The sequence below is a fragment of the Bison bison genome, unplaced genomic scaffold (genome assembly GCF_000754665.1).
Source record: "Bison bison bison isolate TAMUID 2011002044 unplaced genomic scaffold, Bison_UMD1.0 scf7180017864471, whole genome shotgun sequence".
NCBI classification, from domain to species: Eukaryota; Metazoa; Chordata; class Mammalia; order Artiodactyla; family Bovidae; genus Bison; species Bison bison.
The window spans coordinates 28,222,817-28,250,604 of NW_011495032.1; the positions used below are offsets into that span (position 1 = coordinate 28,222,817).

Sequence of the window (27,788 nt, forward strand, 5' to 3'; positions counted from 1 at the left end):
AGTGGGCGTCGCACACTAGGCTGCCCCAGTACTTGCCTCGCCGGCCGCCTTGCCGGATCACAGCGCCGCCGCCCTCCTACCCACGCTCGGGGATTTGGGGGACGCTCCGAAGGCCCTGCGGGGAGCGCCCCCTCCTGCACTCCACTCTGCGCTGCAGTTCCCGCGGCGCCCCAAGAGAGCCGGCTCAGAGGGGTTGGGGGCCGGAGCGCTGGCCGAGCTGGTGGAGGAAAGCCGGGGTGGGATTCGGACCTGAGGTTGGAGGCAGAAGGGAGGCAGCTTGAGCCGCGGGAATGCGCGCAACTTCAGTAGCGCTGCGCGCCGGGCGCCCGCCAGTGCGCGCGAACAGGTGAAGAGCACGCGGCGTGTGGGCATTCCACGTGGTGGGGACGTGGTGGCCCCCCAGCCGGCCCTCCCCACCCCCACCCCGCGCTGTCTCTAACGCCGCATCGATTTGTTTGGGCTACGCAAGAGAAACAGAGCCGAGAGATCCATAAACATTCTATTAGGCAAAAATATTCCCAGAGAAAGCAAAACCGAAGCTCCAGCCCGGTTAAGTGGGCCGCCTCCAACTCCTCTAGCTTTGTCCCCTCCTCCTCCACACTAAGGACACCCCCAGGGAGAAGCCTGCGGCATTTCCTCAGCACTGCCCATTGCCAGAAAGTTAAGTCTCCGCTGCGGTCTTCGGCCTGGGAGAATCCTCTGCAGTCGCCGGCTAGTTCCGCCTCCCCTCCGCCGCCGCCTCGCTCTTTCCTTTTCCACTGGAGAAAAAGAAATAGTCACGGCCAAAGCTCCATTTTCACTGATTGATTTCTTTTTAATATCAACAGAAGTTAATGGAGGCGAGGCGAGCTGTGATTAACCGGCTGCCGCCGCCCTTCGCCTGGGGCTAGCGCACAGCCGTTTTCCCCACCAGGTCCCGCCCGGGCGCCCAGCGAGGGTGGGGGGCATCCACGGAGCTAAGTTCCCGGCGGCTTGGTGGGGGCCATCTGTCGGGCTGAGGTTCAGGGCTGCCGGGGTCGGGGCTGGTGGAAGGAACCGTGCGCCCCTCCGGGAACCATGGGGTTATGGGGATGGTGATCAGCTTTCCCAGCCAAGCTTAGGGGATCCAGCTCCACCTTGTCACCGCTTCTGCGGCTCCGGCTGAATTTCTCTGGAAAGGGAAGGAGATCGGCACTCGGGTTGATTGGCCGGTGCTCACCGCTCGCCTCCCTCCCACCATCTCCCCTCCTTTCGGTTTCAGACAGCGAGGAGAGCCCCCTGGCGCTGACCATTCACGGTCAGCGCTTGGCCACGAAACTCCCCTTGGCTAGACTTAATCTCGTGGTCTGCGGGGAACTGGGTTTTGCTCAGGAAATCATCAGGCCCTGACAATGGGTTCCTTCAGATGATGGTAACTCCCAGCCCTGACGTTTCCCAGCCTTCGGGTCTCACCTCCTGGGGCCAAAAGAACCCGGACCCTGTAACCATCAACCCCGCCAAGCCGCACCCCCACCCCCGCCTCCTACCCCTACCAGCCCCTTGCCTGGAGAGCTTTGATCTGTGGTCTAGTTTTAACACCATTGCCGTGGTCCCTGGCAGAAGCGGTCAATTCAGTCTTCTGTCTGGACAGGATGATCAGATAAGAGGTGTAAATTGACTGTGGGAGACAGGTCTGGGTTCAGACAAATCCTGAAAGAGGCAACCACGCACGGTCTAGGCTCGGGAGGAGAGGAGTTTGAAGAGGGTTTTCGTTTTTGTTTTCTTCTGTCTCCCTACATTGCCCAATGGCTGCGGGTAGGCATAAACATTTGCAAGTAGAACTATAAACTCCTGGATTTGGCACAGACGGCCTGCTCTAGACTTTTAGGGACTGGTCTCTTGCTGGCTTTCAGTGAGTACCAAATCCACTTCACCCCATAAACAGCCACTGGAGGTAGTGAAGTTAGTGCTAGTTGCCAGCAGAGCACACAGTGCAAAACACTGGAAAGAAAACGCTCCCCACGAGGGTTCCAGGGCAAGCCCCTTCTTGTCCAGGTTGTGCCCAGTACAATTATTTGTGACTGCCCAGGCAGCCCCGCAGCTCTGGACTCTTATATCACGCTGAGGAGACCTCAGATTAAGCCACAGAGCACCCAGTTGGCAAAATGAAATGTTGGAAGGCTGCAGTGACTAGAACCCTGGGCTATCAAGGCAGGACTCCTGCTGTCTACCAAATGGCTTGCATCTCCTACTGGATAGATCATGTTCTGCACCTGAAAGGCCAGTTCCTGCCTTCACAGTGCAGAGGAGACTGAGGGTTCAAGTGCCAATTCATAAGCAATGAGGCATGAAAGCGAATAACAGCTGGGGAGAGGCCCGTGGGGGGTCAGTTGGGAGAGACACTAGGGGCTGCATGGTTCTGGGGATCCTGTGTGGTGGTTGTCTTTTCCCTCGATGCTTATTAAAGCAGTCAAGAGAATGAGCTGTCTTTGGGTGACCCAAGTGTTGAGACACTCTTCTGAGCTGACAGAAGTCAGAGGCAGGTTCACTGGTAAAGAGTTTTCAGAATATATTCCCCAAAAGTCCTGTTGGGAGAGACTTTAGGAAAGTAGAGACAAGACTTTCTTTTTGTCAAAAATGGAGCAGAAGTATAATAACTTTTTAATGTCTTGCACTGACGAGAAACGACTTGAAAAGTGATGTCTGGGCAGTGGTTTGTAGTATCATTAACATATTTGAGGTATTTTATCATCTGACCATCACTTGCCACTGGATAATCTTTGAGACACGCTCCTTGTGTGTCATACTTGTGTTTGATCCCTGAAAGTTTTTGTATGATTCCTTCCAAGTAAGGCATTAACTTTTTTTTTTTTAATTAACTCATTCCTGGAAGATATTGTGAACATTTGTCCTGGAGAACCTACAGCCTTTTCCAAAGCTTTAGCTGCCTCTATGAGAAATGGCTGAAGGGCTTAATGGGCTCATTACCTAATAGGAATCAGTAGAGTTGGATTCCAGGACACAGTGGCCTTGTAGTGTGGCTGGCCCTCCAGGAGAAAGCATCTTCTAAAGGTTTAGGAAGCTGTCAAGTTTAGATAAGGCTGAGCTCCGATCCTATGGGACCTTGGTTGTATTAATAAGGAGAAATTAATTTTTAACCACTGGGAACATTGCCAAATTATGTGACCTTTGGCAGACCAGCTGTGCTATAAAAATAAATCCCCCATCTCTGAAAATGCTGCTCCTCTCCAGTAGAACAATAACAACCGTGGCATTTAGGATGGAGAAGACTAGGGTTGAGGAGACAGGAGAGAAATGGAAACTGCTAGCAAAAAAAAACCCTCTGATATTGTGACACATACTTTCAGACTTGAGTGATCTACTCACACCCCCGCCACACCCTCCCCCCAAACACACACCCTGGTTTCCAGGAAGCAGGAAAGAGGGCCAGGATGACAAGGAACAGAGTGCCTGTGTGTTGGGAGTGAAGAAGGTGTTAAGTGCCTCCAGCCCACTCACACCCCAGCCTCAAACACATCTCTCATTGTTCACACACAGATTTCTGGCACTGGGAGAGAAAAAGGAGTTTTCAAACAGGCAAAACATTTGTCTGTCTCTAAATGCTATTGAATAAGTTTGTCACTGAGAGGTTCAGGGAGACCTTCATTGGACTTCCTAGCTTCTGAAGCATTAGAGCCAGACCTCCTGTCAGTCACCTGATGGCTCAGTGATCCTGAATCCCTAATTTCTCTCTACCTCAGTGTCTCTATCTGTAAGTGTGTTTGATCCTAATAGCTGACTGATTTCTAGGATGTTGGGCTATTTCAGATTACATAGAGTACTGTTGAGTACATATTAAGCTGCCTGTTCGGAAGTCATTTACTCTTCAAAACAGCTTCAGTGGGGTTAATAGCATCTAGTGACCATAGAAAGATAGAAAGCACACTAACACCCTTGAGGTAAGTTTATGTTACTTTTATGAGTTTGTCTTTTCTGAAAAAATCAGTAAATGATTACTCATTCCCAGCTCTTACCCCACTAGACCTTTGTCTGGTTTTATAAGCATCAGATTAATCTCTTGGCACCCTGTTCTTCAGAGGTGCATGTTCTCTGCTGGATTCTCATCTTAGATTTACATCAGTTCTTTACACTTTTTTTTTCGCCTTGGTTTTCCACTTTCAGAGTTCTCGCCTCTACTGATTTTTTACATCTCTCTCCTTTCCTTTCCTCCTCTTCCATCCTTCATCCCTGAAAGTGTGCTCAGCAGGAACCGCCGCATGGAAGGGGCTCCCCAAATGTGTAATAACTTCTACTCTGGCAGTAAGGCCCCTTAGCAGCTGAACTCAAAAAAAGTCATCGTAAAGACAAAATAGCTTTTACCCAGCAAGACTCTTAATAATCCCATTTCCCTCTGGGTCTTCATAAAAGAGTCATGATCTAATCCAGGAAAAAAAAAGGGGGGGGAGGGGGCTGGGAATAACAAAAGGAAAGCATGCCTTGGATGGGGCTGCTGGCCAGTCTAATGCACGCAGCCAGTGAAACCCTGTTCACCGCCTCTCAAGATCCTGTGATAGCCAGGGATCTGGGTTCTGGCCAGTCTTTCAGTGAAGAAGATAAAGGGAATTGCAAATGACTGGACCAAGCAGCAAAAATAATTTATTTTGATAAAGGGGAAAAATAAAACAGATGTGCCTAAAAGGCATATTGGGGGCCAGGGGAAGAGAGCTGATGGGGGAGGATGGGTAGAAAGGAGTGAACTGAAACCCAGCAAGAGTTTAGGGATAAAGTAGGACTTTGAAGCTTCTTGGTGCTACTGAAAATAAATATCTAGAACTTGCCCTTGGGAGGATGGGGGGATGGAATGAGGGGGTAAGAAAGCCCTCACATAAAATTAATTTTACCATTATTAGATTTAAAGTGAAATGTCCTTTGAAGTTCGTCATCATTATCTGAGGTTACTGTGTCCTATGAGTTCACACTAGCTCTACCTTGATCTATGACTAGGTATTATTATGACAAGTCCTCTAAACTCCTGGTTCACCAATAAAAAATATTTGCATTTAATAGCAGCTCTGAGTTGGGAAGGAAGGGTGGAGGCTGGACACTCAGAATACTTTGTAATAAGGCTTTCTTAGAATTTGTGATACCTACTGATACTTTGGGTATTACCCTGCTGAGTCAGTGTGCATGGGTGCTCAGTTGTGTCTGACTCTCTATGACCCCATGGACTGTAGCCAGCCAGACTCCTCTGTCCATGGGATTTTCTAGGCAGGAATGCTGGATTGAGTTTCCTCCTCCAAGGAATCTTCCTGACCCAGGGACTGAACCCACATCTCCTGCATTGGCAAGTGGATTCTTTACCACTGAACCACCTGATGTTACCTAGTCAATTATTAACTCATTAATTCATCAAGCCTCATTGAGTGTGATCTTTGGCAAAGACCCTGGGTTTGATGCCGTAAGGTTTGCCAAAGATGAGCAGGTGGTCCGGCAGCATGGATAAGGTTCTTTCACACTTTAGAAGATGCTAAAGAGCTTCAGCCTCAGAAGTTGGAAGAGGTTACTCCTGGGAGATCAGGGAGGGTGGAGGTGGCGTGTGAGCCTGTATTAATAGTTTAGATGGGTTTACAGCTGGGAAAGGCATAGCAGGGGAAGGGCAAAAGGGAGCAGAGAAGAAACACTGGGAAACACTGAGTGTTTGGGGAACACTCAGAAATGGCCATTTAGACAGTGTGGAAGCAAATAGTTGCAAATAAGTTTGGAAATAATAGCTTGGGCCAAATACAAGGTCCAAATTGCTAGGCCAAGGGGTTTGGATTTCATTTACTAACCAATGGGGAGCCATGAATGTTTCAACAGAAGCCTTCTGTTAATCAAAATAAATGAAAACAATTATATTACCTTTTGGAGAGACCCTAAAATTATTCTTCTTCTATTTCCTTCCCCAAATGTCTGTTGAAATGGTCAGGAATTGTAATCCCAGATCTCTCATCAATGGCATCAAAATTGCATTTGCAATGAGGGCTGGGAAAGAGTGGACATAAATATCAACTAATGATATTATATTGGCTGCCCTATTGGAATTGCATTTGTTTATGATATAAGATGACAAATAACAAGGTTACCACAGGTGGCATGATTCGAGGTCAGGGGAGGTAATCGCATCAAACTTACATTTTAACGATTAAATGAAGGTTCATTTTTAGCATCCAGATTGAGGAGAGACGTTCCAAAGGCCCTGTTTCCAGACCAATTTCCAGTTCTGTCCTTGGTGAATTCATCAGAGGTGTTTTAGAAGAGGAAGTTTGCCTCATTCCTCACTCCTTTTTCCATGCTCAAGTGCTGCCTTCCTTTCCCTCTCTCCCATTCCCTCCTTCCTGCCCTCCCAGACAGTTCTTTTATTCAGATTTTGAACTTTCTCATTGCAAAAGTTCACAGGAATTTTCATTTGCTGTGCCTTCAGGAGTGGATCACTCACTGCCACCCAGCCCCATAAATTGAATAGATTGCATCCCTTCCCAGTTGCCTTAGGAAGTGGTCAAACAGCCACATTCCTGGGCTGATGGATTGGCTCATTTCTTCCCAGCTTAAGCCAAGATACAGATTTTTATGAGACTGTCTTGTGACAGGCTGAAGTCGCTTTGAATAAAACAAAATCCAGGCTCAGCCCACAGAGATCACTTTAAAAGAAGCTTATTCAAGGTTAGTGAGCAAAATGTGGTTCAAACCCTGAGCACAGGACTTAGAAGATCTGTGTGAGAGATTGGAAAAAACTCCTCCTCTGTTTTCTTTTCATGCATCTTTGTTGAGAAGCTCACACACAGAACTGTGTATGCCTTATATTTATAAATATACAGCCACAGACTCAGTTAAGAAAAGAAGCTCACGTCAGTAGAGCTAATGTGATTGAAAGAGACATTTAAACTCTCCATAATGCAAGACAGATGCATTCACTGAAGAATCCTAGAGTTTTGTTTCAGGCTTACCAAGCAGATGAAATAAAATCAACACCTTGCAGAAATACCTAGTTGTCTAGGAGGGTAGAGAATCTTTTTAATTAGAGGTTCATCTGCAGGTTATAGGATTTTCCCCTTCCATAGTTTTACAGGCTATGAAATTTAGAACTGGAACTGACCTGTAGCACCACTCCCCTCATTATAGATGGGAAAATAAAGGCTCAGAGTGGTTTACTAACTACCCAAGATCACACAGCTTTCCAGTGGCGAGATCACTCTTGCATACAAGGCTCCTGACTAGTTAACAAAGTGACGGCCTTCTCTCTTTTGAAGTCATAGAAATGGCTTCTTCTTTTCTTTCCTACTAATAAATAAAAACAATGCTATGGTCATAGGATGAGACTGTGCTATGAATGTATTATTTGGGGATGAAATGAGACTGTTTTCCTCCATCAAGTGCCCTCAGGTATATATGTAGTGTCTTCTAATCCTTGTACTTGTTCTCTTTTCTGTGGCATTTGAAAGTAACAAGGGAACTGAGATCTAATGGGTTTCAAACCCAGTTCCAGGAAGCCCTGAAGTCCTTATAGAGAAGCTCCATCAGAAAGGCAGGGAGGGGCTTCAAGGCAGCGTAACGCACTGATTCTGTTACCCTCTGTGCCCACACCCACGAAGAGCTTCACTTTTAGTGGCTTTGCACTTTGGAGTTCTGGGTCCAGTTTTGATCAAGGGAAAAACAAACACTTCCAAAAAGAACTTTGAAAACGACACACTTAATTCTGGCCACTTGCAGAATTACAGTTTAGGAAACTGATTCACAGGAAGGTTACCTGGAGTTAAGAATCCAGGCGCTTGCATCCCCTCTTTGGCTAACATCAGCCCCGCCCCCTCCTGGTAGTCTGGTCCCCTTACCCCAGGCCCACCTTTGACAACAACCTGATGCTCCAGTCCCATATCCAGCCAGCCTAAGTTCCCCGTTTTTGATAAGGACTTTTACCTTCAGTTCAGTTACACCGAGTGATCTGATTGTGCAGAACAGCCCGAGGTTTGTAGCTGGTATCACCTGGCCATTGTGAAGTAAACCACCATAATCCGATTATTTTCAAGTTCTGGCCATACAGTGTTTCTTTAAAAACAACTCCAGCTGAATTTCCTTAGGAGGCAGACCAGATTTTTTTTTAAAGATCTGCTCCTCCTTTTTAATAAATACTTCCTAAAAATTGTATTACCAAGGAACCAGTGCTTTGTCTTAAATTGGGTCCTATAGGAGGGTGAGTTCCTTCTGAAACTGCCAGAGTGCCTTAGAATTGTAAGTGGATGGGTCCAGAGTCCCTTTACCTGATCCAGGAACAGGTACCCCTAGGCAGCATCAGATGGTACTTAGCTCACCAGCAAACAAGTCTCTTCAGTCATGTCTGACTCTTTGCGACCCTGTGGACTGGAGGAGCCTGCCAGGAGCCTCTGTCCATGGAATTCTCCAGATAAGAATACTGGAGTGGGTTGCCATGCTCTCCTCCAGGGGATCTTCCCAACCCAGGGATCGAACCCCTCATCTCTTATGTCTCCTGCATTGACAGGTGGGTTTTTTACCACTAGTGCCACCTGGCAAGCCTCAAACAAAAGCACATGAGAAAAACAAACAAAAAAAGAAACGAAGGTCAGAAATAATCTGACCTTTTATATGTCAAATTAAAACACCTAAGTATTCATTATGGGGGTAAATCAGACCTTTGTGACTTTAGAACTTAGCAGTCCCTTGATTTTAATCATGTCTAGAGGTGTCACTTGAATCCTTTCATCCATGGTCCAAAGACCTCTGAGGTCTTTATCTGACCTGACCTGGCCCATCCCTTAGACTTCCCTCTCAGATGTAGGAGAAAACCTGCTCTGAACTGTCCAGGCTTGGGTTCGCCTGCTTCTCTTTGGGCATGAATTTGCCCCAGGTGTAAGGTATTCACCAAATACAGAAAGAAGTCACTTGTCAACTTGCCAGACAGGCTCAGTCGCTAAAATTCAATGGGGTCAACCTCAGCCTCTATATGTGGAGATTGGCCTAAAGGCGTTTGCCCTTGAGTTCAACTCCCTCTTGGCTGGGCTGGACTCCTCTGAAACACATAGAGAACATTTATGCTGTTCCTTTTGGCACGTGACACAGACCTCCTGAGCCCTGGGTGGTGCAGCTCTTCAGAAGAAAGTACATGCTCTTTCTCTTGGAGGCATGTTTGTATTTCAGACAGACCCTTCTGAAATACAGAAGGGTATTTCAGTATTTCAGAAGGGTCCCCAAACCTGGAAACGAAAGATCAGTTATTAAGAGGAGGTGGAGAAGGATTAAGTGTGTTTTCTTTACAGTTTTTACTGATGATAGATTTCAAGAATTCAGATCTCTCCAAGAAAAATAGAGATGGAGATTCTAGTATTTATCTTGGTGGATATATGGCTGTGCAAATGATGTGTGATATTTTATGAGAGGGTGTGAATGTGTGTATAGGACTGAAGTGTGAATTTCTAATAATTATGTGTCCCGGATGTGTGTTCAATATCTGTGTGTGTGTGTGTGTGTTTCTGAGTGTGCGTGCCATCCAAACAAGATTGTGAGTTTATAAATGTTTGGATATTGAAAAGGTTAACTCCATGCAAGAAAAGCAGATGTTTTAATGAGTTCTTAAATATTTTAATAAGTGCCTTGGTTTTTCTTCAGATAAAGAAAGAACAGGAGAAAAGAAATGAGTTACTCCTATTTCCTCGGGTTAAGTGAGTTTTAACAGCAGAAAATGTAGACTGTCCTCTATGAGATATATATAGCTTAATTTTTTTTTTAAGTGGGAAATGATTACTCCTGATGTGGGTGAGAAACAAAACCTTCTTATGAAGAAGTTTCCTGTCTTTATTGCTGATTATGTGTGCCTGTCTTAGTACTAAAAGCTTAAACTTGGGAGGCAGGGAGTTGAGGAAGAAAAATTCCTCTTTCAGGAATAATGGGAGGGGAACAGGGAAAGGATGCTGAAAGGAGGGAGGGAGTTTGAATGACCAAACAGGAGCTCAGCTCAGATGCCCTGTGATGAGTTTTGTGTTAAAAGGTGTGGTTTGGGGTGAGCCAGGAGCAGGGCTGTAGTTTCAGCACAAGAGCTGGCAGGGGAGCTGCACCCAGTAGAAAATTTCCTCTCCTGCCAGTTTAGTCCAGGCAGCTGGTGATCTAAATCCGGACAGCTCCACTTCCTCAGAGGGCCACTCTCAGCCCTATTTCCCACAAGTGAGCAAAGCCCAATGGGCCACAGTTTGACCTTTTTGGAAGACGCTGGGTGCCCAGCATGGCTGAGTGGTGTAGACCCCTGGAAAGCCTGCAGGATTGCTGCAGGGGGAACGAGTGGCACCCAGCTCCGCCACTGGCCTCGTCTCCGTCTGGGTGGGAAGGCTGGGCCCATTGTCCTCCTGGCCTGGGGAGGGCGAGGGGTCATTATTTAGAGGATGATGTGGTCTCTGCTAACCAGAGGAAATGGCCTGCTTTTGTTTTCCACCCAGTAGGAAATGGAACCTGAATCCATTAGATTCTGGGCAGCTCGACTGCGGCACAGTTTGAGCTTGAGGCGCGATGCCTAAAAGGCTACTTGCGTGGATTTGTGTGTCCCAACCACCATTGTGCAGCATGCCCATCTTTTATGCATTTAAAGCCTGTCAGGCTGGTAATCTAAAGCAGAGGTCTGGAAGACAGTAATACCAACCGACACGGGGAAGAGGAGAGTGCACCTGTAGAGTTAAAAAATGCATGACCCTTTCCTCAAAGAGGGAACACAGGAGAAAGCCCCCATCCTGTCGGGTAGCTGCTGAGCCGGAATGCATAATTGACGGACGCGTGCTGCTCCATGCAGATGGCGATATTAAATCGTGATTGATGCTAAGAGAGGCACACATCTTAGGAAGGTCTCCGAGAGGCTTCTGAATATTTCTAGGTCTCTTGTGCCTTCCAGTCTTCTGTTCTACTGTGGGATTAAGCACCCCCCCTTTCTCATTTCCCAAGAACCCCTCCTGGGGATGACAGAACTTCACTCCCAAATATAAGATGCATCAAATGTCACCACCCACCTTTCCTGCCTTTGAAGATTGCCTGCTTCCCTCCTGGCCCCCACAAAGCTGTTTACCTCCAGCCGGGCACTGCTGGCAGGTGGGGGCTGGCAGTTACTCCCCTGCAGCTGCCTCTCCAATGGCTGGTCACCCCTGGACAAAGCAGCAGCACACTCTGCTGGTGGTGACCAGGCAGGAAGGACAGTGGATAGAAAGCTCAGAGAAAACACAGGCGTCCACTCAGCACAAAGCACCTTTGTCAAAACTCTGAGATCAGAGCCAGTGGATTCCCTAATGCAGATTTTTCCACTCAGTGTGTAATGAAATAATAAATCAAATTTGTGGTGCATGTGGAATTAAGTGTTCGGGGGTTTTGCTTTTTCTTTCTTAAAAAAAAAAAAATGCTGAAATCACCCTCCAGGGCCTATTCTGGCCCAAAACTGAATATGCTTCCTCCGTATCACAAGTAATTGTTAACAGGCTCACTTGTGGGTCGGCACCACAAAACCACTATTGTCGGTTCCCGGAGTCTTTACTTCTGGCTGCTGGGCTGGGCTGGGCTGGGCTGGGCTAGGCTAGGAGACACCATCAAATAACATAAAGGATTTATGAGATAAAGATAGAGATGCAAGGTTTGAAGGAGAAGAAAATGAGCCAAGCAGGAGAGACAGGAACAGGAAGGGAATCATGTTAAGTTTACAGTTTTTGTTTTTTTTTTTTTTTAATATCAGCCCATGTAATTGGAAATATTTATGACTTCTGGAATATTTTCATTTTGGAGACAGTGTGTGTGTTGTATGTGTGTGTGGCTGGGTGAGTTGGGGGGAGAATGAGCTGAAATAATCTCTTCCACTGAATGAGTAAGTAGGTTAGTCTTTTGGACTGCCATAAAAGGTCTGTAAAACAGTGTTAATCAGCCACTGGTAGAGAAGAGAAACAAGGAGAGGAAAAAAACAGACTGTAACGTATTTGAAGTTCTTGTCTGCCTTCTCTTCCAGACCAACCCTGTGGAGGTCGTTTGAATTCCAAAGATGCTGGCTACATCACCTCCCCAGGTTACCCCCAGGATTATCCATCCCACCAGAACTGCGAGTGGATTGTTTACGCCCCCGAACCCAACCAGAAGATTGTCCTCAACTTCAACCCTCACTTCGAAATCGAGAAACATGACTGCAAGTAAGCGCAGCCCTGTGCCCTGTACATCCATGAGACACACCCTCCCATCCCCCTCCCCAGGTTCCTGCCATACCCGCCACCTCATGGCAGCACCCCCTGGCCCCAGGACCTGCAGAACAGTGGTATATCCTGGCCCCAGAGAGGAACCTCAAGAGGTTTATTTCTTTCAGGGGAAATCAAAGCCTAGTTGACCCCATAGAATGGAGGTAAGAGACTTATTGAGTGAAGAGTATAAAGAATACACCCTAAAGTCAAAGGCTTGCAGAGGAGGAGAATTCCACGTAGGGGAAGGGGGTGGACTACCTCATGCCAGCTCTTGACCTTAGGAGTGACTTTTCCCTCAGCACACTGAGTGTGTGCTCAGTTGTGTATGACTCTTTGCAAGGCCAACCAGGATCCTCTGTTCATGGAATTTTCCAGGCAATAATACAGGAACGGGTTGCCATTTCCTTCTCCAGGGGATCTTCCTGACGCAGGGATTGAATCCACGTCTCCTGCATCCCCCCGGAGATTTCCCCATTTCTACTGCTGTTCCCACATGAAGGAACCCCAGCAGCTTCCTTAATAAAACAGTAGCCAGTCCCCAAGTGGAGACTTCCTCTGCATCTAGCCATGGAGAGGCAGGCTGTTGTTTTATGAAGCAGCAGCTGGTCCTTACAGAAAGAGAGTTAAAAATCTAAATCTATACTGGTAGGCCTGAGATCCACCTTGATTCTCAGAATTTGTGCTATACAGGTTAGAAGCTGGTATTCTGGATTTATTTAACAAACACTCTTCTAATTTCTTTGCAAATATCAATCCATTCAGTTCTCACAAGGGTCCTGAGAAGTTGGTATCATTATCATTATGACTTCCATTTTGTAGATTAGAAAACCAAAGCCCAGAGAAATTAAGTAAGTCACCCCTGGTCACTCAGCTGGGCTCACAGCATTGGTTCTACCATTTTGAAAGTGTGTGATTTTAGGAGACAGCAAGCAGACACTGACATCTGTGAGTGGTTTAGAAATGGCGTCTTCCTAGCCTCTTCTAGGGAATCCGTCAGTTCTTCCACCTAGCCTTTCCATGTGAGCGTCAAAGGGAATTTCTTTTTTTTTTATTTATTTAATTTTTAATTGAAGGATAACTGCTTTACAGTATTGTGTTAATTTCTACCAAACACCCACATGAATCAGCCGTAGGTTTACCTATGTCCCCTCCCACTTGAACCTCCCTCCTACCTCCCTCCCCATCCCACCCCTCTAGTTGTTACTGAGCCCCAGTTTCAGTTCCCTGAGTCATACAGCAAATTCATCAAAGGGAATTTCTTTTCACAAAGTTTCTAATTTTTGTAATCTCTATCTCTTTATTGCTTTGGTCACAGTAAGGAAATGGCAACCCACTCCAGTGTTGTGCCTGGAGGATCCCATTGACAGAGGAGCCTGGTAGGCTACAGTTCATGGGATCGCAAGAGTCAGACACAACTTAGCATTCTTTTTTTCTATGGATACGTGTAGCTACAGAAGCTTACATAATAAGATGTTCTACTTTCCACCAGCTATTGAAGTATAAAATATTGGCATTGGGAACTTCCTAGTTATACCCACATATAAATTCCTACTGACTGTGAACCAGTCTACATTTTCTATAATTTTATAGCAGTAATCCCTTTAGTTTCCTATCAGGTAAACATATATAAAATCCCATTCAGAATGGTATTATTCCCTATTCAGTATATATGCCTATGACAAAAATCATATATAGAATAAAAGTCTTGGATGATTTCAAGAAAAAAAGCAAAAACAAAAAAAGAAATGCTATGTTAACATCAAGATCCCTGTTAGTTAAACTGAGGTGGGGAGCAGCATTGTATTATAATGTCAAAGGGTGTGAATGCCCTTTGTTTTGTCTAGTGGGCTCCACCTTAAAGTCTTTCTTCACTCAAACAAAAATGAGAGTTTTCTCTAAAGGACAGAATGTGCCAACAATCACTTGTTGTTGTTAAGTTACTAAGTCATGTCTGACTCTTTGCAACGCCATGGACTATAAGCCCACCAGGCTCCTTTGTTCATGGGATTATCCTGGCACAAATACTGGAGGTGGGTTACCATTTCCTTCTCCAGGGGATCTTCCTGACTCAGGGATTGAACCTGCATTGCAAATGAATTCTTTACCACTGAGCCCCCAGGGAAGCCCACCAACGATCATGTCTCGCTCTAAATGAGTGCCTAGAACTTGCCATGGCTCTGATGAGTTTTCAGTGGCCCCTTATGATTAATAAGTAGTCTGAGCATTCCTTGTGACCAAGGCACTGTGAATACTGATGAATTGACAGAGGACACAGCTAGCAGGAAGTGTACCAAGGACAGGCCTCAGTCTGGGCCCTCACTTCCTTGTGGAGGAGACAAGGCTTCTCTATAACCAGAGCTAGATTGGGAGATTCAGTGAGGCAGTGTCATTGTTATCATCCTAGGATGTCTTTGCACCTCCATAACAGTTCTTTCCTAACAAGAGATAGTCTTAGTTGAAAACCGGAGGGTTTCCCAGATGGACGCCTCATGTGATGCAGAGTCATAAGATGGAGTTCTAATCCTAGATCCACTCTTGACTCAGTGGATGACACCGGGGAACTTATTGGTTCCTCTTTGTCCAAGTTAAATGCACAGCCTGCATATATTTGCACAGCATCTCAGGGCTGCCAATTCTCTGCCAGTGAATGTTACCAAAAATTTCTGTTAGAAGAGCTTCTTTCTAAGGTATAAAGCTTCCTGTGCCTCTGGCTGGGATACAGAAGGTTGGCACAAACTGAAGCATGCTGTACTCAGAGCTTGGGTCTGAGCTCAGAGAAATTTGACTAAGCACCTCTCTCAGATGAGGGCCAAAATCTGTTACGCTTATGCCAGCAAATCTCCCAGGGAAATTGCAGAGAGGTCATCTCATGTATATGCATAGTGGCACAGAGAGAGAAACCAGGTTTTTGAAGGGAAAACTCAGGAGCTGGTGAGCATGGCTTAAAACACGTTGGAAGCAGGAAAAGCCAGGGAAATATGCTTCTGCCCTGTTTGGGGCTGTGGGGTACCATTTCCCCTCAGGACTCAGCCCCAGGGATGGGGCGAGCACAGGTCTCTGAAGCCACTGGTGGCAGAGGATCCAAGATGGTATCTCTGACTGGAGCTGGAGTAGGGGAAGCAGGCAAGTTACAGGTTATTCTGAAGTTTCTGGTGCTTATCATCCATACCAAGTAGCTTCCTGTTCTTCTCCCCACTCCTCCACTCCTTGCTTCCAGCTTGAACCAAAAAGTTCATGGAGGTCAGAAAAAGATCTTTCTGGAGTCTCTTTGCCCTAGTGCCAAAGTGTCAGCAAGACTCTGTTGGGGTCATGCTGCTTCATCCGGTGCTTACCTCTCTTACTCCCCCGCCCTTTCTAACTGGATTTGGTTCTCAGGGTCCTTTCGTTGTCGTTGTTCAGTTGCTCAGTCATGTCCAACTCTTTGCGACCCCATGGGCTGCAGCATGCCAGGCTTCCCTGCCCTTCACTACCTCCCTGAGTGTGCTCAAATTCATGTCCATCGAGTCAGTGATGCCATCCAACCATCTCATCCTCTGTCATCCTCTCCTCCTCCTCCCTTCAATCTTTCATAGCATCAGGATCTTTTCCAATGAGTTGGCTCTTCATATCAGGTGGCCAAAATATTGGAGCTTCAGCTTCAGCATCAGTCCTTCCTATGAATATTCAGGGTTCTTAGGGTAAATACTCACCAAGAGAAAACTTCCCAAAGATCTTCTGAGAAGAGCATAGAGCAGCAATACCCCTGCAAAAAACTGGAATTGAGCAAGAACATCAGAAAAAAAACCAGAAAAACAGCCTCCCTGTGGAAAAAGGACAGTGGTCACATGCCCGCCGTCTTCTGTTTTTCCTGTCTTCCTTCGTGCAGGATTAACTGCAAAGATGGCCTGTGACCTGGGAGTGGGCCCTGCCGTGAGAGGATTAGCCTGGTCTCTGGCCCCTAAGCTTTTGGCTGTCTATCTCTTGAAATCCACAACCTAAAGGCGGAGGCCATTGGTGAATAAACCCCAGACAGGCAGACCTTTTCCCCTAACCGTCACTTGCTAATTTTGTTCCATTTAAACTTGCTGTCTGCTTGGAAACTTTCACTCACCAGCCCCGGTTTTGCTTGAGTCAGTGCAATCCAAGGCCACCGTCTGCAGTGAACTCTCCACCTCCTCCCTCTGGCCATCCTCAGGAATCAAAGCCCCCAGCATCCATAGGCCGCTCTGAGGCCTGGTTACCCACTGCAAGCAGAAACCAGAAACCCCTGTGGCCCCGCCAGGTCAGGGTGGCTGACAGATGGAAAGGCAGGACTCAGGGCTGACTGAGCAAACAAGGCAAAGCCACTTCATTCCCTGTGGTGGGGAAGAGCGTCCTGCTACTGCCTTTCACTTGAGTCATTGGCCAAGTAGCTGAATGTTAGGGCTTTAGAAACACATGCACGCAAACTTGAATATTCTTTCCCTTTCTGAGATCTGAAATAGATGTATTCTTGAAAACCCCCACCTGTGTATGATACAAAGCTTATTCACGAGCACTTGCACAGGCCTGGTGGAGGCCCAAATGAAGCCAGAACCAAGAATCTAGGTCCATTTGTGCTGTGCTTAGTCACTCAGTCGTGTCTGACTCTTTGTGACCCTATGGACTGTGGCCTGCCAGGCTCCTCTGTTCATGAAGATTCTTCAGGCAAGAATGCTAGAGTGGGTTGCCATGCCTCCCCCAGGGAATCTTCCCAACCCAGGGATCAAACCCAGGTCTCCCCCACTGCAGGCGGATTCGTTACCATCTGAGCCACCAGGGAAGCCCCTGGTCCTTTTAAGAACTGGTTATTTCCAGATGGTGTCTTGAAAAACACACTTCAGAAAGTACAAAAACCACTAGGAAGACTTGAGAGAATACTTAGGCTGAAAAACCCATACCCAAACCCACACTAATAATTGTATGTGTGTGCTCAGCAAAAGAGATCTCCTTTACCATGCCACACTGAAATTTCCAGATTCTAAAACATCCTGCTTTAAAGCTCCAAACGTTCCTCTTTAGAAAGATCTCTGATTGAAAACATTCTATGTCATGTGCCACACTTTCTTGTCTTCTGAAACAGAACAAATAATAAGGTGAGTTAACTTTTTCTCAGTGACTCAGGCTTTTAATTCTAAACTTGACTTTTTGCAACAGAGGCTGGGTAATGTCATGTTTAGATCAGATAGACTTATATATAGTTTTTGTTGACCTTTTACACTTCGCAGGCCTTAGTGTCTTCATCTGCAAAACTGTGTCAGTGATGCCTACTTTGCAAGATTTCGGTCTCCTGTTTATGTCGATACACAATACATTATCGACCATGTCAGCATCTTTGTACTTTGGGGAAGTGTGTGACATTTTTGCTATCTATACGCTTGCTGTCATAGCGCTTCTAAATGCGCTCCTCTGATCTGTTTTCACCCTTTTATTTTGGGTAGGATTTTGCCTCGAGAGGTTTTGGTGTCCACTGGGACCTCTTTAGTCCTGGGGTCTAGCTTTTGTCCCAAGCCATTATAGTCCAGGGCCAGCATTCTGGTTTGCCTTGGTCAGCCTCACTCGTAGCAGAGCAAGGACTGGGGTGCTCTCCTGGGGACAGAGTGCAAGAGCACCAATGCATGGGGTCCTCAGCAGTAGTTGAGCTGCTCACCATCTTTTCTTTTGAAACCATCCCCCGTCCCCATACTGGATATTTGAGGTTTGGGGATATTTGGCCTCTAGCTAAGTGTGCTTGGTAAACAAAGTGTTCTTGTGTTTATCTGTGGCCAGAGGAGCCCTCTAAATCTTAGATGTGTCTGTTTTCCCCAAAGTAGGGGATGCTGTCTTAGAAAGAGAGCATTCTCCTAGGTTGACAAGTTGACTACAGAAAACAGAGGGAATGTACCAGACTTCAGTCATCTGACCCCACCCCACCCAGCCAATGAAGATTACATGCACTCAATTAGCATCCTCCACATACAACCGCATACAACCTTACTTCCGCAGACCCTGTGAGGGCAGAGGCTCAGACTCACCTCCCTCTCCCCTCCAGCACTCCCTGCTGTGTAATACCCTCCCCTCCCCCTAAGAGTCCTAGATTCCTCCAGCTCTTCTAGGGCCTCCTACTCAGAACTCCCTAATCATTGCATATTGCCTTGATCTGCTTGCGTTTTGTTCATGTGTGGACATCCTGTGTTCTGAGCATGTACGTTCTCTAAGGGCATGGACCACATGTATCTTGTCTCTACCCTCTATGGCCACAAAAACCAGTGAAGTCATTGTTACTCTTCCCATTTGACAAATGAAGAAACTTGGGCTCAGAGAAGTAAGCAGCTGGCCTGAGGTCGCACTCTTTGAAAGTGGCAGAGAAGGGATTTGAAGCTGGAACACCCTGCTTTTTTGCAACCTGAGCTGTTTACTCTCATGCTTTACTGTCTCCACCATCACCATGGATTCTGATCGGGGGTATGATATGAGCCCTGGGATCCAGTTGGCTGAGGAGATCAGGGAAGGCTGCTTGGAGGAGGTGATGGCTATACTGATCCTAAAGAAGTTAACCAGGCAAAGGAGGGGCATGGGTATGACCGGTGGCCTGGGCAGAGAGCATCATGTCCCAGACAAGAAGGGAACCAGAGTAATGAAAGGCCATCTTTGTGTCTTGTTGATACAAACCCCCTTCCCAGTGAAGAGATTCCTGGGCAGTGCTATTTTATTTTATCTCCTGGCCACATGACTTCCAGCATCTCAGGGAGGGGTTGAGGTCAGGAAAGACAGAGATGATGGGAACTCTCTGCTATCCCACTCTCCCAGGTCAGAGCTTCTACAGTCTCATATCCTCTATCCAGGGACCTCGCCCCCAGTTTAATGCCTGAAAGTGAGATTTGGCCTGGGGAAGTCCAGGTAACACTCTGGATTAAGCTCCGTACACAGAGTACTCCTACACAAGACTCCCTCTGAACATACTTCTCTTTCCTGTGAATAGAGGGCACAAGGGCCCAATGCCCAGTTAGAAGTGTGGCTTCAGCTGGTTTCTGCCTGAGCCTCTGGAAATCCAAGCAGAGAGTGGGTTCTCTGTGGTTGAACAGGGTGTTTTATACTCAGGAGAGACCCTCAGGTTGATTACTCATGACATTATTACAGATTTACTGCCTGTCCAACCTCAGAAATATTCTGATTCCCCCAAGGAGCCCATGAGCAGCAATACTTGTCTGTATTGCAACAACCCTGCTAATGACAGAAACAGATTCCCCTCCAGGTACATGGTGCAATAAACGGGAGCGGTCTGCTGACTGGAGCTCAGCTGGCAGCCGACCCCACACTCACCAACCTTGACCAGCGACTCCACCCAGCAACTGAGCTTGCTGAAGAAGTGGGAAAACACACCGCAGATTGTTCTCCTCCGCCTACCAAGGTTAAAGAGCAGTTGGGACAGCAGTTATTTTTGGCAGTTTGTTTTTAAATATGCGATGTTGCAATCGTAACTCTCAAAATGCAAGCTTCACTGTGGATGTCCTTCCTAACAATGCGTTTTTATCTTCTGATTGAGAAAATCACTAGAGATTTTCTAGTACACAATCCCACTTGTTCTGCCTCTCAACCCTGGCACATTCTCTGAACCCCAGAGGTCCCAGAGGGCCAGAATCTCATCCCATGTAACTCTGTGTAATTCTCCCATCTAATTACACTGGGTGAGAGTCTGTCTTAAGAAATTCAGTGGGAACTCTGGGTGTGGAGGGGATAAAAAGGAGAAGGAAATAGACCAAGTAGAGAAATTAGATTTTTCTAAAAGGGGATTCATGTGTTCTCTGGTAGTCATGAGTCCTTTAGAAAAACAACGTATTCTCTTTGTTTTGTCCTTTTTAGTGGCAGGGCGATTGAAACCTTTGGATAAGAGAAACTCAGCAGATATTGTAATTCCATTCTTCTACTTCTGCCTGGATAAATCATCCAGGAAAAAAAATATATATATTAGGTGCCCTTGTCTTTCCTTCTAGAAAAGAGCTTCCATAATCGTCCTTCATTATAAGACCTATGCCTCACAACTCATCTCAGTTGATTGCAGAGTAGATGGTTGTATTTCATTTACATAATAAAATTTTTTTTTTCCTAGAAAGAAAATCCCTGAAAATGTGAGCTGGTTCAAAATAAAACTTGACAAAGAAGAAGAAAGAAAAAATGTGAGCTAGGCTTAGGTTTAGAAGGGCCGCAAAAATCTCTAACACAGTAAAGGAAAATTCACATGATTTTTATATGCTTTTTCCCCTGGCTTTGTAGCCAAGCATCTCAGCAATCTCTATAAATTTTTTAGCTCTGCCCCATTAGGGACTCCATTTTGTTTATAGGTGGTATGAAGGGATTGTCAGTTGGACAATAACAGCAAATATATATTGAGCTCTCGACAGGTCCCTGGTGCTACTACACCAAGAACTTGCCATATTTTACTCTCATAACAACCCTCTGGGGCTGGGACTGCTGTTATTCCCATTTAACAGATGGCTTTACTGAGGCCCAGAGAGATTACACGGATAGTAAGGGTAGGGCTGGGATTTGAAGCCTGCTTCAGCTGCCTTAGGATACCTGTGCCCTTGTGCCCAGAGCTCTCATCTGCTTTCCCAAGGCTTAGGTATTTGGGGCCTCTCTGATTTCCTAGGATATCCTGGACACGGATTTTTTTTTTTTCTCTTATACCCTTTCTTTGCCTCTTCCTGCCATCTGCTCACCTCCAGATGCCGACAGGGCAGTCAAGGAAAGAGAGTGATCTTTCTGTGTCTTTAAATACAAGCTGAGAGGCCTGACTCTCAGTCAATTGTTTCCTTCTGCTTCCTTGTCATCCGCCTCCTCCCCTGTCCCCTCCAGCCCCACCCCATCCTCTTCAAATTCCTTGCCATTCCCCCACACCTCAGTCTTCATCTGGAATCCGAAGATGTGAGGGCTAGTAATAGAGTGTCAGCGGAAGTAATTGATTCCTCACACAGAGAGAATTCTCCTGCCTTTAGTGTCAATGGAGCTGAACCGGAGTCTTGGAGGGTGAGCGAGACATGTAAACAGTCCATGGCTGAGCTGTCAGGGCGAAGCCAGACACACCAGAGAGTGAGTGAGAGGGAAAACGGTGGAACAAATAATTGTTTTATTGGAAAGGAAAGGAGTAAATAATATTTCAGCCCAGGAATTGGCAGTTTGAAAGAGAGGGTTGAGAACTAGGAGCAGAAGGAATCCGTGATGTGGGTTTTAATGGGGGGGTTCCATTGTCTTAAGGTAGGAGGTTTCGTCCCACCCGACTCCTTCCACCCATTATCATCATTATTATCATTAAAATAATTACCGTAACAATTACAGTTGATGAGACCTCGGGTTTATAGAGCACCTTTCATCTAAAAGTTCAAAGTGATTTATCTGTGCGTCATCCCTTTGAGAGCGGTAGGAGGGTAGGAAAGTATTGTTATTATTTTTTTTGGTCTTATCTTCTGGGAAAGCGAGGTCCAAGCAGATAGAGGATTTAGTCCTAGCCTCAGGGTAGGCTGCTGTTGGGGTACTGACTCTTCTTCTGGGCATCTCCATTGCCCTACTGCCCATAAAGGCCCTTATGCTTGTGTGGCCCCCACAGCTCATCCCTGACACTGATGCTCCCTCCCAAGATGTGAGGGTCCCACCGGCCACTGCAGTGTGATGGCCATCTCCCCAGCCAGCCAACTGCTCCATGCACACAGCAAACAGCCTGCTCTGACTGTGGGATAAAGGTCCTTCAAGGTCTGACTCACACTGTTCCCATCCTGTGAGGAGACTTCCTGCAATCTGGTTCCCCTTCTTGTAGAAGCTGGTGACCTTTCTAGCCATATTTCTTCCCGGTCTTACTGAGCCTTCAGCCAAGAGCACCCGTTATTCTGAACTTCACAGCTTCTACTCCCCCACAAATGGCAGCTGATTCTTTCAGGATAGAGGGATGTGCTTCTGTGATGCAGAGAGGCGAGCGCTGTAATGTGCCCTGAGTGGACAGGCCTGCTTTTGCTCCAGCAGCTACGGGGCCTTCAGAATACAGTTGTCGAAGAAAGCTGTTACCCAGTGGTGGTTTGAGAGGCGGAAGCGGTCCCAGCTGACTGGCCACCGAAGGCTCTTTTCAGAATCTCCAACCCGGCGTGGCAGCTATCCCTTCCTGCCTGGACATTAGTGAAGGCCCCTCATGTCCACACCCCAGTGCTTTTTGCACAGTAGTGACGAGTTTGCCCCTGGAGCCAGGAAGAAGCTCTGAGCTCTGTAACCTGAAGCTCCAAGTAAATGAAATGCAAAGACAGCACTCTCACGCCTGCCGGGTCACACCTACTCCTCAGACTGTCCCCTGCTTGGATTTCCGCATGGCACATTTTTCAGGCAAGTTTTGTATTTTCTGACTTTTGTTATGGAGGCTGGAAGCCAGCAAAGGAAGACAGAAAAACCTTTGAGAGCTCCCTTGGTTCCTGGAAAAAACATAAAGGATTTTTTTGATGCTGACAGATTCCCTGGAGCTCAGCATTCCTCGTTCCCAGCAGGCTCCCATTTTTCGGACAGATGGAAAGGTTATGATTCACTCTCACAATTAGACCCGCTGGGAGCCAGGGTGAGTGAGCACCCATCCCAGAGGGAACCATTCACCCGGCCAAGTTCAGGGATGCTGCCTGCACATCAGACCCAGGAATGGTGCACTCTGATTTCCTTTCAGTGGGTTTCAGTTACCTTCTGCCCCTACCTGTCAGCCCTAAGAGGCACAGAGACATCGTCCCTATACCCATTTATGAGATGAGGCAAGCTGAGGCATGTGCAGTTGACCCAGGCCAGCTTAGAACAATTCAGCAAGCCTCTGGCCCTTGGCCCTTGGGATTGGAAGGGGTTCACCTTCCCATCCAAGCCCCAGTCTGCTGGTGAATGGAGACGAACTGTGGGCAACTCTTACCTACTTTCTACTCTGGTATTATTACACAATGCCAGCATGGGGTCTTTTAAGCTGATGGAAGAGGATGAGGATTTTATAGACGCAAAGGACAGACAGAAAGAAACACTCAACAGTCATGCTGAAAACAGCCTGCCCCAAAACCTTAAACTTCACACTGGCACTGGTTGCCTCGAAAATCCTTCCTTACATAAACAAACACGTCCTATCCAAGCCAGTCTCCAGGAACAGAGCAGATTTGTGGCCTTGGGGCCTGAGGAATGTGCTTGCTGGGGAGTCCGTCAGTGGAGAGAGGGGTGCTAGGCCAGAGGGTCAGGGGAGAGACGCCGCAGACTTTGTCGTGCGCCCTTGATTCTCTGAAAGTTCATCTGCAGTGAGACTTATCAGACACTGTCTGGAGCGGCCTCCTTCCTCACGTTGCAAGGCGTTCTTGGCAGCCTGCTCTGCCAGAAACAATGAGACCGGCGGGCCCTTTCCCTCATCCCTGGGTTTCTGCGGAAAAACAACCAGTAATTATAAATAGATGTTATTCGTAGTTTCCATTTTCTTGCCTTCAAGGTTTTTTGCAATAATTCCTCCAGTTTCTTTTGGGTTGTTCTCTTTGCATACTTCCTTTGCTGGGTGGTCGGATTTCCTCCCTTCTGAAGAGCCCTGGTGACCTGGGCTCTGAGCGGATTGTGAAGAAGCTCAAAATATCAGAGTTTTGGGGTGGGAAGAAATAAAGGAAGAAAATGAAAGTGCCAACTACTGGTTTTAAAACGGCACTCGGCACCAAGGCAAATACCCAAACCGATGCAGTGTGTGAGTCCGTGGGGTTAGATAGCAAATAATAAAGGAGTTAGATAAGACATAACAGGGATATGAAGTTAGACAACAACAGATAATAATAATAATGACAGCAGCAGTAACAACTAACGTTTGTTTATTGAGCATTTACTATGTGCCTGGCCCTGTGCTGAGCTGTTGACATGTATTAACTCACCAAATCTGGGGGTTCAGTGCCTAGTTGTTCAAGACCCAGCACATGTGAGGGGCAGCGGGGCTGGTTTTTGAACCCAGCCTGGCTGGCTGGTTCCAGAGCCTGGGCTGGGAAACAAGACTGAAAAGAATTCTCACCAGCTCAAGTGATGAAGCACTGTGGATGGGTTTGTACAGGAGGAGGGTGTTTAGAAACCACCCTCTATAGCACGGAGGTTGGGTGGCATAGACAGTCCCTAAAGTTATGACTTTTCATTTCATTGTCACCTGTTCAGTTTCCAGAGCATCATGTGTGTGTAACTCTTCTCTCCCCCAAGTCTCCCACACTGTTTCGTAGAACAGTAATAATGAAAATAGCCAGTGCCTCTCAGGCGGTTTCTAAGGCATCCGGTGCTCTATTGGGCCTGTGTAGACCTTTATGAACCTTTCAACAATCCCACAAGGTGGGGAAATTATTATTTCCATTTTATAGATGAAAAAACTGAGACTTAAAGAAATGCCTGAAGTCATAACACTAGCATGTGCCAGAAACTAGCTGAATCTGTCCACAAAACAAGAGTATACGTACAGAGTATGCATTTCCCAGACTATACACACCCTTGTAGACAGATATGTTTCTATGCAGTTGAAACGTTTTTTCTCTGGTCACAGACCCCATCCCTAGGAAAATGTGCACATACCCAAACCAACAACATTTCTGCATATGATTGTAGGGGTTCCCCAATCTACTAAAATTCATCTGTGGACCCTACTGGAAATTCACGGGCTTAAAAATGTATGCTCTAGATGGTACTTAAAAGCATGTAAGTACACAGGATACTGTTTTCTCACTCGGGCCATATGTTGACATATGGGTATATATGTGCTTATAAAAATACTTCACTTACAAAAATTAATATGTTATCCCATCTGAACACTTAGAAGCTGGATTTCTACTCATGAGACTCAAAACCACGAATTCCAAATCTACTCCCTGCTTCTGTGGGTGATTTGTCTATTAAATTTGGCATTGTTAAACAAAACAGCTAAATTAAAAGACTGAGATTCTGTGAAGTCTCTAACTGAGATGCAAAGGGTGCTTTGCATCTGCACCTTCTAATATTGTAGTGCTTTGGCAATCTGGCATGCCCGCTGCTCTCTGATCTTTCCTCAGCACAGAGGACAAAGGATGGAGGCAATGTCAATGTGCCCTGGAGTGGGACTGCGTGGGCCAAGCCTGCCTCTGACCTTTCCTCATCTTGTGACTTTGGGCAGGTCAGTTAGCCTCCCTCAGCTTCACCCTGTACATCTATGAATGGACAGTTACCATATCAGGGTCTGGTGTGTATTAAGTGAGGGTTAAAGGAAATAGTAAATAAATGGAGCGAGGATCTAGCCCATTAGGAATGCTCAGTAAGTGGGAATTCTTCCCATTGATATGCCAGCTTCTTCTTAAATGTGTGTGTGGCACCAGTGAAAGGGGGAAATTCAAGGAAATGAAAAGACTTCTTAAAAAACCCAACCTGACAGCTAGGTAATTTCTACAGAAAAGCTGAGTGTCCCAGTTGAGCTGGAGACCAGGTGACCTGGCTTTGGACCTGAATTGACTAGAAACTTTTGCATCATGCAGACCTGCTCCACAGCCTCTCAGGATCTCAGGCAGCTTCTTTGTTGGGAAAGTTGTGCATGACAGTGTTGTTTTTTCCTATTTTCCCTGCAGGTTTTAATGTAAGGATTAATAAGGCAGTGTTTGTAGATGTCTTTGAGCTTCCTAGAAGAAAGGCACTCCAGGAGGTGATAAATTCTCTGGCCTGGATAATCTACTCATGAAATATGGAACTTTGAAAGTGTGAGAAAAATCTCAAATCACTTTGACAGCATTTTAATTATAGTTGATTTGTTTGCTGCTAATAGTGAAAATGCTGTCAGCATGATTTGAGATGTTTCTTCCACTCAAAATGTTATATTTCGTGTTTTCAAGTCACGAGGCAACATTTTGGTTTCCAGATACAACCAGAATAGCTCAGTGAGTGCGCTGGCACACAAAGGCAGAGTAGAAAACAGACCAACATATCCAACCCCTTGGAAAGCAGAGTTTATCCTTTTTAACATGTAACATCAACCTTAGGTTCCCTCATTCATTTATTCACTCAACACAAAGTTAGTGAGCCCTCCTATGTGCCAGGCACCATGCAAATATGGGGTTGGCCCAAAAGTTCATTTGCGTTTTTCCATCATATGAAAAACCCAAATGAACTTTTGGCCAACCCAATATTATAAATTCATCCGTGAAAAGGTAAGTTTCTCACCCTCATGGTCCTGGTTGTCTAGTGCAGGCCTCATATCCTAAACAAATACACTATATTGACAAGACCTTTCCAGATTATGGTAACAGCCATAAAGGCAATGAAAGCAGGTGAGGTAGAGAATAAGGGCATGCCAGCTGAAATGGGATGGTCAGGGCAGGCTTCTCTGAGGAGGTGACATTTGCACTCAAAAGAATGAGAAGTTACCAGCCAGAGCAAAAGCTAACAAAGAGTACTGCTGACAGAGGGAAGAGCAAGTGCAAAGGCCCAGGGGCTGGAAAGAACTTTCCATGTACAAAATGTGATGACTTAGACATTTCATGATGCAAGTAGCATGAGAGGGGGCATCGCCTGCTTGGCAAAGGTTATGGCTTCAGGACTTGGGCCTATAGGTGCTCAGCCATATAGACAAATCCCATAGAATGGACACAGCATTCTTCCTTGGAGCAGCTAAGGACTCTGCCCACAACATAGAAATCCCCTCACAAGCAGTTCTGTGTGGCATCCACAAAGGTAGACTCTGGATGGAGCCACACGTCATCCAGCCCTGAGAGAAGGGCCTCCACGTGGTGAATTTTCCAGCACAGACTTGGTCGGCTGACCCAGCCTTTGGTGGCCTGCTGGGCAGCGTCACGCGTGGAGAGAGTTATGGAAAGTAAAAGTCTTTCATGTTTGCCTAGTGATGAGAAGAAGAGATGAGACTGATGCTTTTTCACATCTCTCCTGTTGACTCTTAAAATTAATTCCACCGTCAACATTCCCATGGCCCAAATGTGGGTTTGGGGAGAGGAATGAAGACTTTGAAGTTGAGAGAGAAAGTACAGAAAGCATTCTCTAGACAAATACTCTACATGCAGATGTCGGAATCTGTGAAAAGAAAAGTAAAAAGGTACGTAGGGAACCATTTTAGATAGGAGAAGGGAAAAAAAAAAAAAAAAGAACTGGCACAGAGATGGCTACTTCAGCTTAGGAAAGTAAATAAATAAATAAAATTTGAAAAGGTAGTGTTAAAGCTTTGAAAGGAATTTTTTCATTTAAGGGAGATTAGGAATAATGAAATGCAAACACAATAGTTAATATGTCTGTGAGCTGGTGTCTGTTTCCTTCCAGAAAATGGATAAGAGGAATGGCTTTTCAGGTTATCCTACTTGACTACCATTGGGGTGAGCTCTGAGTTTGCAGCCCAGATTCATTTAACCAACAAATGCTGGGTATTAGATGCCAGATGCAAAGTCATATTTATTCCAAGGCCACAACTTCCTAAGTCTCTGCTAGCTCTTCATAAAGGAACCTGACAACACTGAAATTTCTAGAGAGATTTACTCCAGGTGTAGCAAATCCCTAATAATAAAAAATTTCCCCAAATGAGTCAATCTCACAGGAGGTAAATGAGACAGTCTGTGTGCAGTCAGCATGTCATTTGGAGTATGC

At 46.2% G+C, this 27,788-nt stretch overlaps 2 protein-coding genes across 5 annotated transcripts in view; one reads left to right on the plus strand and one right to left on the minus strand.

Annotated features, from left to right (window-relative positions):
• Positions 1-27,788, plus strand: part of NRP2 (neuropilin 2) — a 120,437-nt gene that overhangs the window by 3,344 nt on the left and 89,305 nt on the right. For all 4 annotated transcript variants that reach the window (XM_010861026.1, XM_010861027.1, XM_010861028.1 and 1 more), the window contains exon 2: positions 11,975-12,152. In XM_010861026.1, the coding sequence (XP_010859328.1) occupies positions 11,975-12,152 (178 nt within the window). The remainder of the gene's footprint in view (positions 1-11,974; positions 12,153-27,788) is intronic.
• On the minus strand, positions 46-1,492 carry LOC105003684. Its single transcript, XM_010861025.1, has 2 exons — positions 1,116-1,492; positions 46-758 (listed from the first exon to the last, which is right to left on the minus strand). The coding sequence occupies exons 1-2, from the start codon at positions 1,269-1,271 to the stop codon at positions 303-305; spliced, it is 612 nt and encodes a 203-aa protein (XP_010859327.1). The 5' UTR covers positions 1,272-1,492; the 3' UTR covers positions 46-302.